We start from the raw sequence: 20,135 nt of genomic DNA, 5'->3' as shown, positions 1-20,135 counted from the left end.
TTAAACTCATAAAAAAATATTGATTTCATTTATTTACAATATTGTTGACTAGTTTTCCTTCATTTTAGTTATTTTTTTTTATATAAAATAGTTAAAATCCTGAAAAATATAAAATCACCTTAAAAATATTCTTAAATATATTTCAATTGCAATTTAGTCTCTCACTACCTGTTTCTTGTGGATTAGACCCTTGCATACTCTCCACTAAGGAAAATTTTATAAAAAACTTTCTCAAGAATCAAAGCCTTAAAACAACTTATTTATCCTCAATTATGGTTTATCAACAACCTAATGCCTCATCCCCTTTATCTTATCATAGTCTTTGAAAGGTTACTATTTTTTAATATATGTTTTTTTCTATTACCACATAAAGTGCCTTAAGTAACAAGCAAATGATGAAGCTACTTGTGAAAGAGCTAAGGATCGTGAATCAGCATTTCACTATGGATCAACATATTCCATGTGGCGAACATTATTATCCAACATGCCTTGAGGTTATTTTCTAGTGTATTGATATTGACTCCCCCGTGGCCTATGGTGGGGTATGTAGTTTGTAATGTAGAGGATTGTGTATACATAGTTGACTTAGTGATTTGGACTCAACAACATCATTAATACATGAACACATAAAAATATGTGCAAGAGAAGAGCAATAGCCAAATCCTTGTACTGCCCAACACAATGTTAAACCACACATCACATGTTAAATGTCACACTAGAGAAACAAGTTTTCACCAATTTAATAGCTTTTCAAATCTTGGCTACAACAGAACAAAATATGAGAGTCTCTTATTGATGGAAATATATGTGGCGGGAAAGCCAATCACACATTCCACATCTCATTCCATGTTCATTAATAGAACATATTCATAATAGTGCACGTGTGATGCTTATAATGAAGTCCATGAATACATGATCGGACTTGGTGAATTATGATGAGATCGTAATACGAAGACCACTAATCTTTAAACATGTGTTCTAAACATTCCTTTTTGAAGGATACGCAAGAAAAACATTGAAGTATCAGGCTAGAATAGCACTATCTAGCCTCACTCATATGATGAGCACGGCCGGTCCCGTAGCCATTAGTGTGGAGACACTAAGGATACATAGTGGGTGCTCTTTAGTGAAAAGAGTTCACTGAATTGATCCGTACGAATCCTTGAATGGTATTATACCGAACTGTGAATCAGGTTGATTCACGTCACGATCGTGTAAGTGGTCCTTAGACTTGAGACACCAAAGATGTATTGTGGACGAACGGTTGTACTTTGACTATGGCCAACGAGTCTCTAATCATGGGATTCTAAACGGTCTTAGTTCGGGTGCATCAAGAAGTACACGAAGATGATTGAGTGGTCAAGATGGGATCGTCCACCCTCCGTATAAGAGGTGACAGCTCAAGGAAGATGTTGTGATGAAGTCTTTGGCCAAGGCAGTGAAATATTAAAGAAGAGTTCTCCGATGATTTCTGAATGCATTAGTATTAACTCGGATGACCAATTAGTGTTTTACAGTTGACCATACCCTAAGTCATCCAAGGAGTATCAAGTGGGTGAGGGATTACATGTACACAGTAACCGATGACGAATAGGTTCCATGAATGAGTCAATACACACTCCTTTGTATCTTCTAGAACACGAGGTGTAGCTTGGCATCCCACGTGTTAGAGACTCGATCTATCGATTGGTTTAAATCGATCCAACATTAATTAATATATATGATGATATAGTTAATTAATTTGGAAGGCCAATAAAGGTTATTGGGCGCACTGGAGTCATTAACTAGACTGATACATGGGCCTAGAGGGTCACACACAAATGGTCTTTTGGACGTCGGAAGATATACTTAAGTTTTGGGGGTTTTATGAAAAATACCCACTTAGTATAAATAGGGGAAGGCCCTAAACAAAATTCACCCAGACAAGAATTGTTCATGGGCCTTCCCCCTTCTTCTCCCTTCTCCCCATAACCCCTCTCCATCCCCGATGTGATTGGGATGACGTAACGACGAGGACGGAGAAAGAACGGGGCTCGTCAACGAGAAGGAGGAGATTCGTCGTGGCAAGGATCACGTGGATACGTCTAGAGGCTGCACACTTGAGCAGCTTAACTCGTCTCACTCCAGGATCCAAGAAATCACGGATCTGATCCGTGCAAAGGTACTTGGTTTTATCGATGCCATTCGATTTCGTTCAAGTCTTCCGCTGCGGAATGTTTTGATTTATTCATCGATGTCAAGGACTCTAGAACCCAACACTTATGAGAAGAGATGTTACCCAATTTTTGTGATATCCTAGGGCACTTTTATGTAAGTATAACCTTTTAGTGGCCCCAAGATAGTGAGGATCATGAAAGTACTCTAACATCCAAAGGCATAGATGATGCATCATCATACCATGCAGCAGTGATGATGCGGAATGATAGGTCGAGATAAACAACCATTCCAGTGTCAATTGGGTGGCTGAAATGTGAATGGATGCCTGATAAGCCTAAAATTGGTTAATCAAACTTGAACAATTATGTCGTTGGAATTAGACTCATGCAATAGAATATATAACTTTTCCCTTTATCAAAATTTGCCAGGAATAGGATGAGAAAGGGGTTGAACCACAGGGAGGCACTTTTCTTAGGAAAATTTTATGTTCTTGCTCAGAATCAAGTTTGAGAAATAAAAAAGTATGTACTTAGTGCTTCCTCCTTAAGACTAATATAGTTGTGTATTTACTAAAATGTATTCATAATCTTTGTATCTGAATTAAATTTTTGATCAAAGAAATTCAGACATGAATTTCCTGCTCTATAGTTTTAGTAAAACCGAACCACACACTGCGGCAACAAGTACTAAATCAAGGATTCTTTTTATTTGTTTAATTGAGAATTAGTAAGCAAAACACTTGAATTTAAAATTAGACTTCAAGATGGATGGATTTCCGAGTGGAACTTTAAGGATAGGTAGAATGGATGCGTAATTGTATTTTTAAACAATCTTTTTCCGATTCTAGAGAGAGAAAAAAGAGGAGATGACCTAGAGAGAGAAATTTGAAGAATTTAGGGGAAACTGAGTTGTATGTTGAATTCAAGGATGAGCTTAAGATCTAATATGTAATATGAGATTAGAAACAGGTTAGGAATGAAGAATTAACCTAAGATCTTGAATCAGAATCAAAATGTAATGTTATTCATCATTCAAATAACTTCCAAGGGCATGTATATCTCGCCTATGCCTTGCGTTTTGAAAACCTTCAAGAAAAAGTTCAAAGGGTGAAGAAGAAACTTACAAATTCAACTCTCGAATAAAGAAATGTCGATGTCAGAAGCAGCTCATGTGTCCTTCCTGACCAAAAAAAGTTTGGAAGAGCTTCCTCGGTGTTTTTCCCCTTTCTCCCGACATCTGACTTATAATCCAACCATCTGGATCATAGAGGGTGAAAAGATAAGCGTACCCTCAAAATTTGGGCACAATCAGATGGTTAGATCTCAAGACATCGCCATTTTAATCTCAATTAATCTCAGTCCTTAGATCAGAATTTATCTCTCCTCCATGCTGGCGCCAGCCAGGTAAAAATGGCGCTTTCTGATTCACTAGACATATTCTTTATTTCCTTCGCCATCGGATCACGTGCCGGCCCTTTTCCTGCGCGCTAAAAACAAAGCAATCAATGCCCATTAAACGAGAGGAAGAATATACCTTTCAAACATGCCATGTCACCCGATATTCGTCAGCACTGCCTTGTATTTAAAAATAAATTTATTTCGCAGTTATTTAATGCACACAGGTAACTCGATTCGCCGCCTGCATTTATTGCACAAAACAGACAAGTATCTCCTCGAGCATGTATGTTCAGCATAGTTGTTTTTTTCATAAAAAATAAAAGCTCATCTCGACTCACGCGCCACGTGCATATGAGAAAGGCGCTGATTAGATAATTATGGCATCCCGAATCACGATGACATACTTATCCTATGGCAAATGATTAGCTGCACCAATCATTGGCCAAACATTTAGCGAGCATGTATCCTATGTGATGGACGTTAAAAATCCCTAAAATGTCAAATAAAATCATGAGATATATTCTATTAACTCTAAAAACTATTTCTTGGCTAAATACTGGTCAGAAAATTATAAAAAATATGGAAAAATCCAAAAAAAAGTAAATGCCTTAAAATTTTCAAGCCAAGTATTTTATGCCCTGCAAAAATTATTTCTTCAATGCACTAAGATCAAGATATCATGTAAAAAATCATGAAACCATATTGCAATCTATTTTAGGTCCGTTTAATTATGATAACATGCAAATATGGGCATTAGAACACATATATTTATGTAATATGCACGAGTTTTCAAAACTAACTTGCAAGTTATCAATGCCAATGTTACTGTGATGTTAAAATCAACGACAACTATAGACTTGCATCAAAAGACACCGGCGACCCTAAATCATGGGAAGAGGGGCTTGGGAATGCCTTTAGGCTCCCTATAACCCAGTCGTCAGCTTGAAGGCCAATAGTGCAAGCACGGCTACTGCCGCTAGTGCGTGCACCCTCGACGAGTCCAACCAGGGATGTATCGATAGAAATCCTCGCCAACAGAGTGATATCCCTATCTATTGCTATCCTAACCCTCAAAGTAGAGATGCGCTCGAGAGGTAGTGATGGAAATAAAAAAACATCCAAAGAGGTAACAGCGAGCGCACCTACGGGGCGCGTAAGCTGGTCAGTCGTGACAGTAGCGATGAGGATTTAGCCGGAGCCTGTCGGTGTTGGCGGCATCGTGGGGCGTGCACGATGGGTGGCACGAGCAGCAACTTCTAACAGTTGTACGCCACTAGGAGACACATAACGCGGTGCCACGAGTAGGAGTGCCCAGCGCAGGTAGGCGTACGATGTGGGAAGGCACATCATGCAGGTAGACGCACGATGCGGGCAGGTGCACGGTGGGTAGGCATGTCGTGTAGTTAGACGCATGGTGGGGGCAGGTGTGCGGCGCGAGTAGGCGCACTACCCGGTAGGCGTGTGGCGCCGGTAGGCAAGCTGCGCAGATAGAAACGGGGCAGATCCACTCCGAGGGGCACGACTAATGGCCAATGAGAAAAAGCACGGTGCTGAATCTTCAGAAAGAGGGAGGGTAGGGACTAGAGGCGGTGACGTGCCTCTGTTTGGTGGTGGCAGTTGTGGCGGCGGCGTGGCAACACAACAAAAGTGACAGGGATAATGACGGCACTACGGTAACGGTTACTACGACGCGATCGGCATCCGATGGCAACAGGCGCTTGGCGATCTGGGGTCGAGGCGGCAGACCCAGCCGGTAGGCGAGTGGTGAGCACGAGGTGACGCGCAGATTGGCAGCAGCACTGGGCTGGCCCAGCGGCAGCAGCGGCGAGAGGGTGTGGCGACGGTGGCTAGGTCGATGGGAGGCGTCCCTTAGCCATAGTTTGGTGCCACTGCACGGGCATCCTCGTGACGAAGTGGCAGCGATAGAGACGACGGCGGGGGCATCCTTGGGGTGGAGCGGTGGCGATGGCCATCGCAACAACGTCCTCTTGTTGCACGCCATGGAGGCGAGCGTGCAATGGTGGGCTTCCCTCCGGTGATGCGACATCACCGTGGCAGACAGCGACGACGTGAAGGCCACAAGCGCACAGCGGTGGCGATTGACTGGCGGGGGAATGCCGGCGCAAAGGACGTGCGGCCTTCACCGATGGCGAGGCGATCTGGACAGCTGGATCTCTGGCGATGGCAGTGGCAGCCGGGCAGCACGGGCCAAGCAGGCAACACAACGGCAGGGGGGGCGTGTACGGTGGTGTTAGTAGCAGCAGTAGCGGCGGCAGCAGACTGTGGCGATGGCGGCGATGCTCCGGTAGGGCTTCACAAGGGGTTGCCAATTCATGATGGCAAAATTGTGGATACTGATTAAAAATAAAAATAGCAATAAAAATAAAAGAAAACAGATTTTATTGCCTTTTCTTCTCTAACAAGTGAGGGGATACCCCCCCCCCCTTACATAGAGGTACTAACGGGCCTCTAGAAGGCCCACACTTGGGGTCCACTTACTCAAGTTCAGATGCAAAGACATAGGCCCGAACATGTAGGCCCACAAAATGAGAAGACATGCCAAAAAAATATGAATGAGGATAACGTCAACCTCCTGGGCCCGTTGACTAGGCCGAATAATTGAAGGCTGGGTCTTTCACCTGCGCCTTGGCTCTTTGAGCTGGTTGAGATCGGGTCTTCGGTGCTAGATGGTCTCCATGAAGTGGTTTTCTGCAACCACTATCTTCATATCATGTAGAAAGATGACCCCTATAAGAACCACATCAATCCAATAGGCTAGAGAACTATGGGAGGATGATATCCAAGAACCTTGTGACCATCAAAGCAGCCATTGTTGACCTTTTTCAACCAGGGGACATCCCTACATCCTAGTGTCAACAGCTACTCAGCATTTGTGCGGTGACTATTACCCCTTAATTGGGAGTTATATGTAGGCACAAGTGAACCTAAAGAAGGATATTGTCACACCAAACTCAACAAGCCATAGTTGCGCAATATTTTCATCTTGTGTGGAGTTAGACCGCAAGCCAAGTGCTTAATCATTTATTACTCTATTCTACTTAAAACTACTGATAAGTGTGTATCATATAAAGTGACAAAAGCATAATTATTTAAACAAATGTAATTTAATTTAAGGATAGCTATATTTATTATTTATGCAATTGAATGTAAATTATAATATACTCAACATCATTGTGAAAACATCAAAATAAGACATGTTCTATCATCGCAGGAAAGGAAAAAGTTTTGATTATTTCAGGACATTGTCTATTCAATGCATGCCAAAGGAAGAAGTTTATTTATGAGATTAAATGATTATAAAGTCATGGGAAAATCTGTAACTGAAAGGATCAATTTCAATGTTGAACATAAGTTAAAGGGTGTCTTCAACATTGTAGGATCAATTGCAATGTTCTGTTTGATATCCTGTAAAGAGCTATCTTGTAAAATGGGAAAGTTTTTAAGACATTTATTTCATGAATTTATACATTGATAATTATTTTTGTATTAGAAACCCTTAAAATATGTTGAGGGGAATGTCTCTAAATAAAATGATTATTAATGAAGTCATGATGATTATGGTAGAATGACAAGATGCTTTGGTTGAATATTATCTTAGATTAGATGATTTTTTCTAGAAAAAGAAAACTCAAAATCATGTATAACTCACAATGATTCGCCTCTCACTCTGATAATCCCGGGTAAGTTAGGAAGAAATCTACATCACTGCAAACACTCGTTTCCTTGCATCCACAAGTTGGAAAAGGCAATTTTATGGAAATCATTTCACATTACTTTGAAGAGTACAAAGCTTAGGCCTCGAAATGTTGCCTCATCCCAAACCTTCTAGACTATGCTGGATTACTAAATAAGTTGATATCAGTCTACATTAATCAGACTCCTCTTGTGGATCATCTACTAGGAAATTGTGAGTGGATCAAAGGTGTTCTCCTAGATTGATTTGAAGATCAGATATCATCGTATTTGATTTCATCTAGTGACAAGTGAAAGAGGTTTGCTGATTTATATAAATGGCTGATAATTCTTTTAGAATGTTTATAACTTTTAGCACATACTGGCTACTTGATGCAATAAAAAGCTAAATGGGCTGAGGCCCATATAATTCACTCACAGAAGCATAGAATATCTTTCCTTTGGGAAGTGAAAAAAAGAAATAAAAATAGAATTAATCTCAAATTCTGAATGAAAAAAGAGTATTATTTGCAAAAAAAATCTCTGTCACATGGAAAGAGAAAAATGGTAGAACAATATTGCATTCCCATGAATTTAAAAACAAAAGGCTCACTTTTGGATATTAGGGTCTGTCTCAGCGTCCCTCTTGGAACTCTCTCTGAGCTCTTTCAGCCTCAAGAGATCGGACTGCTGCAAATTCAAAAATGGGAAATAAGCTGCCAAGACGAGAGACCAAGAAAAATTAAACTTACAGATTAATATGTGACCTAGATAACTCATACAAAATCTTTGTTGTACTAATAATACACCCCACAAATGAGATTCCGATAAAACCAATACATGTTACAGGAAAAACAGGCCATCCAAATGTATTGCACGTTTTTTTCTGGTACAGAAACTAATAGAGAAACTAGTCTGTAATTCAAATGTATAGAACCAAATGAGTAAGAAATTAAATCAAGAGAGATGAAAATGAAAAGTTATAGACACAAATACTTCATACAATATAAAATAAGTAACCCAGATTAGCAAGAAAAGATGTTTGACTGGAGGACGTCACAGTTCTATTTTGAAGAAAAACTCACAAGTTGAGCGCTTTCACAAGTCAGAAGGCTTTCAGTGTGCACGAAGAGCGCCCTCCAAAGCTGCTCGAGGTCTGAATCCAATCTCTGATGTTTTTCATTCCTCACACCCTCTTTGCGCTCAATATCAAGGGACTGACTACTGCCCATATAAACTTTGGCTCCTTTCTTGGTCTTGTTTACTTCTACAAGGATGATAATAGAAGGCCGTGAGAATATACCAAGTAGGATTCAGCATCTCGGATAATGATGACAAGTGGACGATGATGACGATGACAATGATCAATCATCAAATCGGCATGTGCATATCATGGTGATCTTCCTATATCGAAATCATCAAAGGACAAAGTCATCATTAGTCATAATCTCATCATCGCCTTTGCATTCTCTCATCATCCAACCATCATTCGTCTCATAAAAATTACACCATACATCCAAATCATCCAATGACTAATCTGACATCTTTCCAGCAGCATCTCGTCATCACCTCATCATTGTCTCATCAACTCATAATTTGTCTTGAACCAAAAACGGATGACAATAATGAGTGGAAAATGACTAACCGTCAGTTTCCTCTTCAAATATGCGGATAATCTAATGATGAGTTAGCTATCACGTCGTCATCATCTCATCATTCCTCTCATACGAAAGATGACAATAACGAGTGGACAGTGACGATTATGAAGCCTAACCGTCATTATCCGATGTCTGAAACTTCCAATGACAAGTTCATCAATATCTCACCACCACCTTATCATTCCTCTCGTTCAAGAAATGGATGTCGATGACAAGCAGACAATGGTGATGATGAATCATCTTTGTATCTGAAACGCCTTATCACAAATTCAATAACACCTCTGAAACATCTTATTATGAATTCATCGTCATATTCCCATCGCCGCATAATACCTCCCGTACCAAAAATGGATGACATTGGACGGTAAACTACGACGATGATGAATCGTGATGTATGAAACATTCCATTACCCTTTCATCTCATCAGCATCTCATCGTTGGTATTGTACCAACAAAGAAGACAAAGATGAAGACGAATTCGCCATCATCCACCAACCCAAATACCAAGAAGAACTAGAGAGAAGACCACTCACCAAACAGCCGTCCTTTGCAGTCCTGATAGAGAAGATCGGCCCAAATATGTCGAGCTGCAAAGAAAGATTAACAAAAGTTTAAAAAATGTTCTTGGCAAGCTGCGATGTTTAAATGCAGACCATGGAAATTCCAACAACCTTTCAAGCAGAACGAACAGGAGCAGTTTTCACTAACATATGCCTCCTTATTCAAATCCCTCAAAGAATTTCTACTCTCCTTCCCAGAGCATTGGGATGATTTCTCAGCCAGATTAACAAACTCTACATCTGTCTGTTCCTTTCTGTCAGAAATTATCTCAGGGTTGCTGGAAGAATCACCTTTGGAAGGAAAAAGATCAAGAGGAAAAGGATCACACGCCATGGAGCTCCTTCTGAGCCCATCTTCATCCTCGATGACAGCCGAATTCCCTAAGTCATCTTCAAGAACTGCAGCAGACGAAGGAGAACTACTTCCATTGCTAGGACCTTGTTTCAAATGGCCTCCTTGATCTTCAATTTCTGTGTTTGTTGCAAAGGATGAAAGCTTCATACCTTCCATCGTCCAATGAAGTCTTTGCTTACCCTTGTTGACATTCACCAGCTCTCCAATGACTCTCTTCTTCGAGGCAGGATCTTCGAGGGAGACACCTGCTACGTCTTGTTTTCTGATTTTATCATTTCCGATTAAGAATTTTCCAGGGACTAGAGGTTGCCTTCCTCTCTTACATGTGTTTGTCACATCGCAGAGTACTCGTGTTCTCTTGTCCGGTTCCTGTGAATCAACTTTCATTTTTCTCCACAAGAATATGCTCAACAACGCAGACTTAATTCCACAGATCACCGTCTAATTCCATGACCAGATACATGCGGATTATCTTCATTTGGAAAACCTAAAATTAATAAAAAAAACAAGGAAAAGATGTCTGTTAACGTACAATTGACACCATAATCTTCTTGAAATTCCGCAGCAAAAATGAACAAAGAAAACCCAGGAGCGTTCGATTCAAACTGAAACTAAATGACAAAAGGAACTCAGAAATCAGTCTCATGAATAAAGAGCTTATCAACAGAACGAATAAACGTCATATTCTTCCCCAGGAAAGAAGCGACAGAAATTGAGCAATCCAGACCTCAATTCCACAGATCACCATCGAAGTTCGTGGCAAGGAATCAACGTATCATTTTCATCTCAAAAAACCTAATTTTTTTTCAAAAATAGAACAAGAAAAAGAAAGTTTGTTAACAAAGAACAGATAAAACAACCCACTTCGAATTTAAAAGTAAACACGAACAAGGAAAATCCAGACGCAGTCGATTCAAAATAAAAACCCTGGGATGAAGAAAACAACGCGGAAATGAAATCTATCTCACGGCCAAAGAATCAATCAACATAAGAAAGATAAAAAGAACAGCTCTTTACCCAACGGATGAATGGCGAGCTTCGATCAATGGCCATACAATAACAAGATAAATAAATGCTAGAAATGCACAGAACGGATCATCAGAAACAACGGCAAGAACAAACGAGGAAGAGATGACAACACTGCCGCCCGCTCAAAGATGAAGAATTCAAATGAGCGGGGAATTTCTTTTGTTAATTTATAATTCACTGGCGCGCGTTTTTTGGGAGATGATCTTCTCTGAACCGTCCGATCTGTGGACCCTCACCAAGGGATCATTGTTATTATTCTAATCAAGTATATAACTAGTAGCCCAATTTAAACCAAATCCTAATACAGCCAAATCAATGCCTAGTATGATATCAAAATCAGATTTCAGAACTGTATTGTATCTGACATCAACATTTGAACTGACCATCTGATAAGTCTCATTCGTTGGATGCTGATATCAAGTATTATTGGCAGATATAAAATATTGGATTCTGATATCATAATGGGTAAGAATATTTTTTTAAACTGAAAGAATGATATAAAGTATAAAACTATGGAAATATAAATTAGAATATTTTCCTTGATTCCCCTAACTTGCTTTTGCGCCCAATTATTCGATATATGCATTTCAACAAGATGTAGCATGGGGTGAGGGAATGATGGCATTGTGGTGGCCATGATAACGGCGACAGGATGGACTCGACATTGGGTATTGTTGGGCTGCATTGGTGTGCATTTGAGCAGCATTTGATGACAAAGGAAAAAGGAGGCCAAAAAGGTGCGGGGTTTTTGGCAAGGGCATGGACCAATACTCCCTAGACGAGTGGTAGTGAGAGCAAGGTCCGAATTAATTTTAGTTTTTTGTAAATTTTAAAAACTTTCCATATTCTTTAGTGGATTTGTACATTTTATTTTCCATCTTCCTCTAATTATTTACTAATGATTTTACTGTTCACATTTTTCATTTTTTCACAGGTATTTTGTACTTGAGTATTACAAATGCATAACTTTCACAAAGGTATTTTTTATTGGGACTTATAACAAGTGAAAATTCGTTTACTACGCATTCAATAATTTTAAATACATTCAAATTTATCCATTAGCCATGTCAATGACAAAAGGTGTTGGGTTCAGCAATGATTAATAATCTGAGATGAGATTAACATCATCTTCTTGAAAAATATTAAAACCTTTTAATGAGTCCATATTGTGCGGCATCGAATACACAACCATGTGGTTTCTTAAACAAGTTATCTCAAGCTGCATGTCTCAAGCTTCTAAATCTAACCACACAGTAGTTCACGCGTCGTGTCTCTTAATCTTCTTGTTAATCAATATTACTAAATAGTCAGGAGGATATTCTCATCACGCCATGATACGCATAGAGAGGGGGAAGGAGGGGCACCGAAGGATACGCATGCAAGGGTATTTTTCAGTTGGAACATTTGGACCTCTTGTACTTAATTGAGTTTCTTGTAAATCTCCTTATATATTAAGTATATCTTGTAATGTACAAAAAAATCTTATGTGTGTGCCCTGCTAGGCCTTCTTGCGAGACCAGTAAAAGACTTTATAATCACAATAACTCTTTATTTCCTAATTTAAGTAATTAATTATATCCAAGTTTTTTTAACCTAATGGATAGATCAAATTGCCAACACGTGAGGTGTCAAGCTACGACATATGTTTTTTAAAATTTACAAAGGAGATCAATGACTCTTACATGGAATACATCTATTATTACTTAGAGTAAAAGTATGATTCATTATCTTTGCAAGAATCTTTGAGTGGCATAAAGTGTAGTCAATTTTCAAACCTTAATGAGTTATTTTAGGTATTGCTGATGTATTTGGGAAAGCAGAAGAAAACTCATTTTCTAATATTTCCACTACCTTTCTCAAAGACTTAGTTACATTGAATTCCTTGAGTTTTATCCTCCTATAATGAGCTCAAATGATCACATATTCCCCACACAATCCCCTTTGTGAATTGTTTTCCCCTCCAACATAAGACTGATGTGAATCATGTGATTATGAACACATTGGTCATAGTCAAAGCAAAATCATCCATCCACAATATGTCTTTGGTATCTCAAGTATATGGATTAAATAAACAGTCGTAACATGAACTTATTTTACAATTGCATATAGACCCATCTGATAAATGATTCACATTCATATAGTGAACACTTCTAAAGAACACCCATCACATATCCTTATTTTATGAACACGATTGGTTATGAGATCAATCACAATCATCACATGGGCAGGAGTAGATCATAATATTAGCTAGACACTTGAACATACCTCATGAGTATACTATTAGTAAAAGGAATGTTTAGGATGTTTGTTTAAATTTAAGCAAGCATCATATTTTGATATCATCATAATTCAGTTATCAGTATGCATATGTGTAGTTTTTGTTACGAGCATTTCACATGCAGAATACTGAATATGATGTGTATTAATGAATGTTAAATGCTACATGGATTGTGTGATTAGCTGAAATCATATGATAACATAATAGAGCACTATCATACCCAGCAAACAATTGGAATGGAGTTTCCAACTCAGGGGCCCATTAAAAATAGCACAATTGTGGGCCAAGATGTCACATAATATTTCATCATCCAGTATTTTGTACCAATGGATAATGTATATTAATAATGTGTGGTCTGCAACACGAAACACCCATAAAACTTCTAAAGCACAATAAAATATAAGCAAGCACATGGAGAACAAATATCTTTGGATACATTTAAGTGTATCCATTGCATGAGATCCAATGATCCTAAGAGTAGTGATGTGGCGTAGCCTCATTGGTAGCATCTCACTGATAATGGTGATTAATCATCATGCAATGAAGGTTCATTTCCGGGGAAAAAGGACATCATTGCACAATTATTATTTTTGATGGCCTCCCCATGGAGTATCATTAATATAAAATCATTGAAGGGAATATGGAAATGCATCAAACATATTGTGAAGGTCATATATAAACCAGAAATCAAGGTTAACATAGCATTTAACGTCTCTTATGTATGCATAATTTTCAATAATTTCTCACGAATGATAAAGGTCAGATCTATGAGGAGCATAAAATAAGGTTGCTAAGGTTCAATTAAAAATTTTCACTCAATTTTTTTAGATGCTTATAGGAATTAAATATATTTAAAATTAATATGACTAGATAAAAATAATTCAAAACTGATGAAAATTATTCATTTTAGTTCCAAAAAATCTGATTTTAAGGTATTTTTAATGGAATAAAATGAAATTAAATTAATTGCAATAACCTTCACCAAGCGTTGGTGTTTGTCAACGGCAAATTGCAAGAATAGGCCAGTGGGTATGCCACATTCGTAACCTAATTGGAAGCAATAGAGAAAATTATCTATGACCAGATGGCCTGGTCTAAGGGCTATGAAGTCTACCCAAAATCAGGCCAAGCAAACCCTAGAATCCTTCACGTTCTCCTGGTCAAAATGGTTTTTACTTGGCGTGGAGTTGTGGAGTTTTTGGGAGTACACGAATGCGAACAGTGAACATCCATGCATATGATGGAATTTTTGGGTGTAAACCTTACTGAGAGTGGAATATTTTGAGACAACTGGTGTTGTCATAAATCTGAGAACATATGTCATCCAATTGAATGAAAAAAATGCTAAAATAAACATGAAATAGGTCATATCACGCTAACCTTTCTATCACATGGGCAAATGACCAAGTGATGTTTTTTCTTTAGATCTCTTGTTAATCTTCACTTATGTTAGACAAGAATGGATGCAATAAAATTGATGAATTTATGAGCAAAATTCAAAGATGGGGTATTATATAAGCGTGGGGCTCTATATCTAAATCTTAAGATATGACTGTAAAGCAGAGAGAAATGGAGTTAGCATAAAAACTTCAGTCCCAAGTTCCATCTTTATTTTCACATCTCAGGTTCCATAGTTCCTGAATTTTGTGATGATGATTCACTTCTCTTTCTTCCCGCGATCCATGTCATCAGTTTCTAGAATATTAGTGCCACACTTATTTCTCATATTCATTTAAAATTATGCACTCAAATTTCTGCATTCTGAGACAGATTTGATACCAAGTACTTAAAACATGTGACGTGTCCTGCACATAATTTCATTTTAATTTTCCATATAAATGTTTTTTTCCAAGTGTCCTATGTGTCTGATCACATTTATAAATATACAAAAGACATATAACAAGTAACTTCACGATTAAGGCAGTATGTTGTTGCATATCTTGTTACCAAAATTGCACCTTTTCATAGTGATTGACATAACCAATAATTAGTGGGAACCAATGATTTTCCATAATCCAAATGAATTGAATTCAAGACACAACGTAGATAGAGATAAAATCTGATACTTTTTTATAAATTTATTAAAAATATGTTCTGATTTCAAAACTAATATCTTCAGATGGTTGATGTCAAAAATTTCTGTAAAAATACCAAACAATTAGGAAAAGATAGTGTATCATTAAACATACTGTTTATTATTTGAATCTCTATAAACTGCATATGTAATAATATTAATTCTAAGAAACATGGAATAATGTGTAATATATTATATAAGTTAGGGAGCCATTATGAGTACAAGTCAAAAGACAGAGATAATTAGGATACACTTCCATTGGAGGAGAGGATGTGGGTATTGATTGACATCTATTAAGTGTTGCATTGAGTACAGAGAATGATATTAGGCTTTTGGGTGAGATCATTTTATTGGATGAAAAAAATTGGGACTTTTGCGACCAAGTTTTCACATTTTGGGAGCTTTTTGGCAAGCATGGCAATGTTCATATGGTGGTGATTGTACTCCGAATCCTGGAAGAGCTAAGTGATGGAGCGCACCCAAACAATGCTGATGAAACATCATCTGAGTGATCATCGTCCTCATCGACATCACCGCCGGTCCGTGTCCAGCCCGTCCGGCACCCCAAAGCATCCGTGAAGAAGCTCGGGTTTAAATACCCCGGGTAGAGCACGTCCGCGCACACGTTTGTGTTTTAATTATCTGTTTTCATTCATTTAATTTATGTTTTGTGTTCTTCACGACGAGTGCACCCTTGTCATCATGACACGTCCGTATCGTTATGTTTTTTCGTGTTTGTATCGCGGTATCCGTCCGTATCATTTATTTTTGCATCATTTTGATTTATCTAGTTTTTATCTATGTTGTAAGTGGGGGTCATTTAATGGGCCTCCCTAATGGACTATTTGTAAGGGGCCCATCATGGCCCTATATAAATCCATGATGATGGAGGACCATCCAGTCAATCGCGCCCCGACCCGTCGTCAGCCACGTTGTGGTGCCCGAGCCAACGTGAAGAATCTTTAATTTCACTATCAGGTTTGAGAAATGACGACGTCGTCTCGATTCGTGTCAAGTGTCTTCATGTAAATTTTCTGTTTTTCATCGTTGTTGGATTGTGGGGAGGCCCCTTCCGCGTGAGTACCGGCCTCCTGCATGTGTTTTCTTTTTTTTAATTGTGCTTAATTGTCTAATAGGCTTCTTCTTCTTCCCCTAAAGAGCCATTTTAAGGGGAAGCCCAATAATAGGCTTTCCCTTAAAAGGGGGCCCAATAGGGCCACCCACAACTACCACTTTCCCTCTATAAGAGGGAAGGAGTGGATGTGGGATAATGTATACTTGTTTTGGTGAAAGAATCAAATCTGAGTTCTAGATTGGCAGTTATTTTTTTGAGTCATGTTTTTCTGTGTTCTTGTTTCATCGTCCATGATCGGATTTGGGCATTGTCACACTCCCACAACAGTATCTGTTCTTCCATGGTTAAGTTTACATACTACCCCAGTCCATTCTATCCTCTACTAGGATCTACATCGTTGAGGCTATTTATCTTACTCTTGCCTGGCGCAATATTCCTCATTGACGAGGAATCGACAATATAGCATGGTCCTAAACAGCCATCAGCCATTCAGGACTCGACAGGAAGCCCCAATTCTCACGTTGACTATGGTTTTGCCCTTCTTGGTGATAGCCTAGTTCTACCTGGTGATTGCCCATGTTCCTTCTCATCTCGCTTCAGGCCAGCCCTGAACGTTGAAACTGATTTGATCCTTACGCCACCGATACGAACATCATCGCCTCATTAACACCTGAACTACCATTCCTCCATCAGTTGGATCATTGGATTCTGGTGGGCAATGGTGCTAGGCGGAAGTCTCTTCTGCGACCTCTAACAGAGTCCGCCGGCTCTTCGCCGGTCCAACATTGCTGTGAGTCTAGCCGGATCCCCGCCATCACTAGGCTAGTCTGTTTGATTGATGCCATCAGGATGACAACTGGGCATCTTCTACTTCTCAACAAACTCGGAATCCGAGGCTCCTTTGCTGTATCTATCCTCTAGAGTTTTCGGTCTACCCTTGGGCGTGGGCATCAAAGTGCTTATACTACTTAATCCAACTGGCCTATTGCTCTCACGATCCTGTTTCCATGGTATCCCTCAATTTGGTCAATTACTTTGATCAGTGATGACCCCTACATCGAGAGTGAATTGAGTTCAGTCAACGACCACGTTCTATTCCCAAGTTACATTGACGCTGCATTCTTCTCTTCTGTCATCATTCTGATTGTGGATTCTGCCATTTGCTTGATTACCGATTAGGAGATCGATATTCGTGATGGGATCGCTCTTCCTGACGGGTCCTACTTCCTCTAAGTTGCTAATGTTCATGTGAACATCTCTTCCTTTGTCCAAGCCAACAGGTTACATTCTACCAATCTCCGACTTACAGTGTTGATTATTTCTTTCAGTACTGGTCTCTAAATTGCTCATCGCCTTCGAGTAAATGTAAACGTGAATTTTTAGGATTAGCCACCATATTTGAGTTAGGGACTTACTTACGATGTCGGATTTGATCGACTACGTTGTTGATGCGGACGCTCTTGGATGAGATCGTTCCCCACTCATTGTTTTTGATCTGCCCACACGAGTCATTGGGAGTTTGCTCGTGACGAAACCCGTCACGTGTAGTCCAATTGAGCTGCATCTTGCGTCATCTGATGACTGACGTACTTCTCGTTAAATTCTCTTAAATCTAAGCATCACTACCTTGCATTTTGATGTTTTTTGCTGCACAATATTCTGAGAAAGAACACAAACCGGTCGAACGCGGTCCTCGTTTTACATCACATGATGGGCACCACGTTCATGCTCATATTTGGAATTGTTTTTTTTTTGCGGCAGTTACTTTCCCGTCTCAGATCTCAACCCAAGAAGAAGGAAAAAGGAGGAGGAGAAGAAGAAGAAGAGGAGGAAGTGGGGGAAGAAAGAAAGGAGGGAGAAGAGGCATTGGGGTAAACGGAAAGGGCGTTCCCCTTTGCCTCGCCCAGATGACCTTTCCCCTGGTTCTGATCGTGTTCAAGCTATTGTTTCCAAGACTCTACCTGCACGGTTCCTTGGACCAGATGTCGCACAGGCACAAGATCGTAACCTTCGGTCAGATTTCTGTGCGACCCCTCCATCGGTCAAAGAGGCCTTCCACCCACCAACTTGTGTGTTGAGCATTGCATTGCGAGTGTTCTCTGATACGGTCAACGGGATCAACGTACGCACACTTCGCGTAAGTCGAATCAAAGGTGCTAATCAGTTTCGCATGGTGCTGCATTGATAGAAATGGAGACGACCTTCCTGGAGTATCTCAGTCTCCCGCTGATCTGCTGAATCGTTGGATGAACACCGATTGCATTATAGATCACTGGTCTCAGGCGAGAGCATGTGGACGCCCTCCAGTTGGACAGACGTGTTGTGTGCCTCTCTCATTGTCATGAGATTCCCCGCCTACTTGTCAGGGTCGAACGATGGGTTGCACCGTAGGACTACAGTCGTTTGTCATTCGCTATCCATTGGCTCGATCACGCTCGGCAATTACGGCATTTTCACTCTCACTTGTGATGCACAAGCTCTGTTCCGTTGTTCCGTTGCCATTTGAGACGCCTAGGTACTGTGCTGTCCAAGCACCCTGAGCAGATTGATTCCATCAGGTGCGTCACTATCATAGAATCTGCAACGCTTTGCTGCTGGGTTCAACGTGGCTTGCACAACGTCATTCCGCTCGAACTGCTCGTGTTATTCCTGGGATTTCTCCTCTATGTCTTCACGTCTGCTTTGACTGCCGCCCCTGTGCCACATCGTCATTGCCAATCGAGCCTCACCATGACCCTTCTCCAACCGCTCACTTCCACCTACCTGCCCACACCGGTCAGTGCACCAACAAATTTTCCGCGAACTAACGCTGCAACTAACGAGGTATGCCGTCCCTTCTTCGTCCGTTATATTACTTCTTTCAGTATATTTTTGACTGCACTCCACCGCGCTAGTGAGAAAACTACGAGTTGCGCATCTTCCTAGATACGGGCCGAGCTCATCTATTACATGTGAGCCCCTACGGAATTTTTCCGTTCGTCGCCGTCGTCGCTCTAACGAGGGTCAGAAGGTCAACGTCCTCGTCATTGAAGCTCGGAACTCAGCAAATCCCCACTCGTTGGACCTACACGTACACTCCACCTAGGTCATTTGAATTCACATAGTTACATTCACTGTGTGAATTACCCATTGGACAACACCATCGATGACGTCTGACATCACTAAGCCTGCACTCACAATTCAATGGTGTGACAAGCCAGTATCTTTTTTCATCCAGAATGTTTTATGAAATTTTTTTTCTTGTTTATGCCATGATGATTACTTTTTATAAAAAATGGTCTTTATTATCATTTCAAAGAAACTATATGGTGTTCATTTTAGCACCAAGAGTCAAGTGACTTGTGTCACTAATCCCTTGAACAGTGCCATCCATAGGGTTTATTGTTCAATTATCCATAGGATCTGAACCTAAACCTTACCTAAGGATTGGTCTCGTCTGGTTCCAGTCTGGTCTCGGTCGAATCATGTTGACTCATCAAAGTCGAAGAACAAAAAATCAATATAAATAATGGTATGTACTTCTCATCAAAGGAAAAAGTTGTTGCTTACTTATAAAGCACATCTAGACAAGTGAAAAGAAGAATAAAATAAAAAGAGAGAAAGAAAAGAATGTTGAAAGAAGAACAAATGAACAATAAAAGAACTAAAGAAGAAGAAGAAAGGAAGATGAAAATGAAGAAGGTAAAGAAACATAATGAGAAATAAGAAAATCGGGAGAAAGAGGGAGAAGGAAAATAGTAGGAAAAAGGTAACAAAAAAGCAAAAAAAGAAGAAAATAAAAAGAAAAAAATACATAGCTTGACAGAGCCGAGCGTAGAGTGGAGAAACATAACATAGCTTGAAATACAATGAACCAAAC

At 39.7% G+C, this 20,135-nt stretch overlaps 1 protein-coding gene across 1 annotated transcript; it reads right to left on the bottom strand.

Moving 5' to 3' along the window:
- Positions 1–3,198: 3,198 nt before the first annotated feature.
- Positions 3,199–10,982, bottom strand: LOC144711079 (uncharacterized). Its single transcript, XM_078585003.1, has 6 exons — positions 10,838–10,982; positions 9,577–10,307; positions 9,439–9,492; positions 8,333–8,514; positions 7,861–7,937; positions 3,199–3,643 (listed from the first exon to the last, which is right to left on the bottom strand). The coding sequence occupies exons 2-6, from the start codon at positions 10,205–10,207 to the stop codon at positions 3,598–3,600; spliced, it is 990 nt and encodes a 329-aa protein (XP_078441129.1). The 5' UTR covers positions 10,208–10,307; positions 10,838–10,982; the 3' UTR covers positions 3,199–3,597.
- Between the last annotated feature and the right edge of the window lie 9,153 nt (positions 10,983–20,135).

The sequence above is a fragment of the Wolffia australiana genome, chromosome 13 (assembly GCF_029677425.1).
Source record: "Wolffia australiana isolate 7733 chromosome 13, ASM2967742v1".
Lineage (NCBI taxonomy): Eukaryota > Viridiplantae > Streptophyta > Magnoliopsida > Alismatales > Araceae > Wolffia > Wolffia australiana.
This window is presented reverse-complemented; position numbering and strand designations above follow the sequence as displayed.

Bases quoted from the DNA above. Each gene is read 5' to 3' on its own strand.
- LOC144711079 (XM_078585003.1), bottom strand. From the start codon at position 10,207: ATGAAAGTTGATTCACAGGAACCGGACAAGAGAACACGAGTACTCTGC. The intron at 8,515-9,438 runs GTGAGTGGTCTT...TCATCCTTGTAG, and splicing joins CTGCAAAGGACGGCTGTTTG to AAGTAAACAAGACCAAGAAA. The intron at 7,938-8,332 runs GTGAGTTTTTCT...TTGAATTTGCAG, and splicing joins CTTGTGAAAGCGCTCAACTT to CAGTCCGATCTCTTGAGGCT.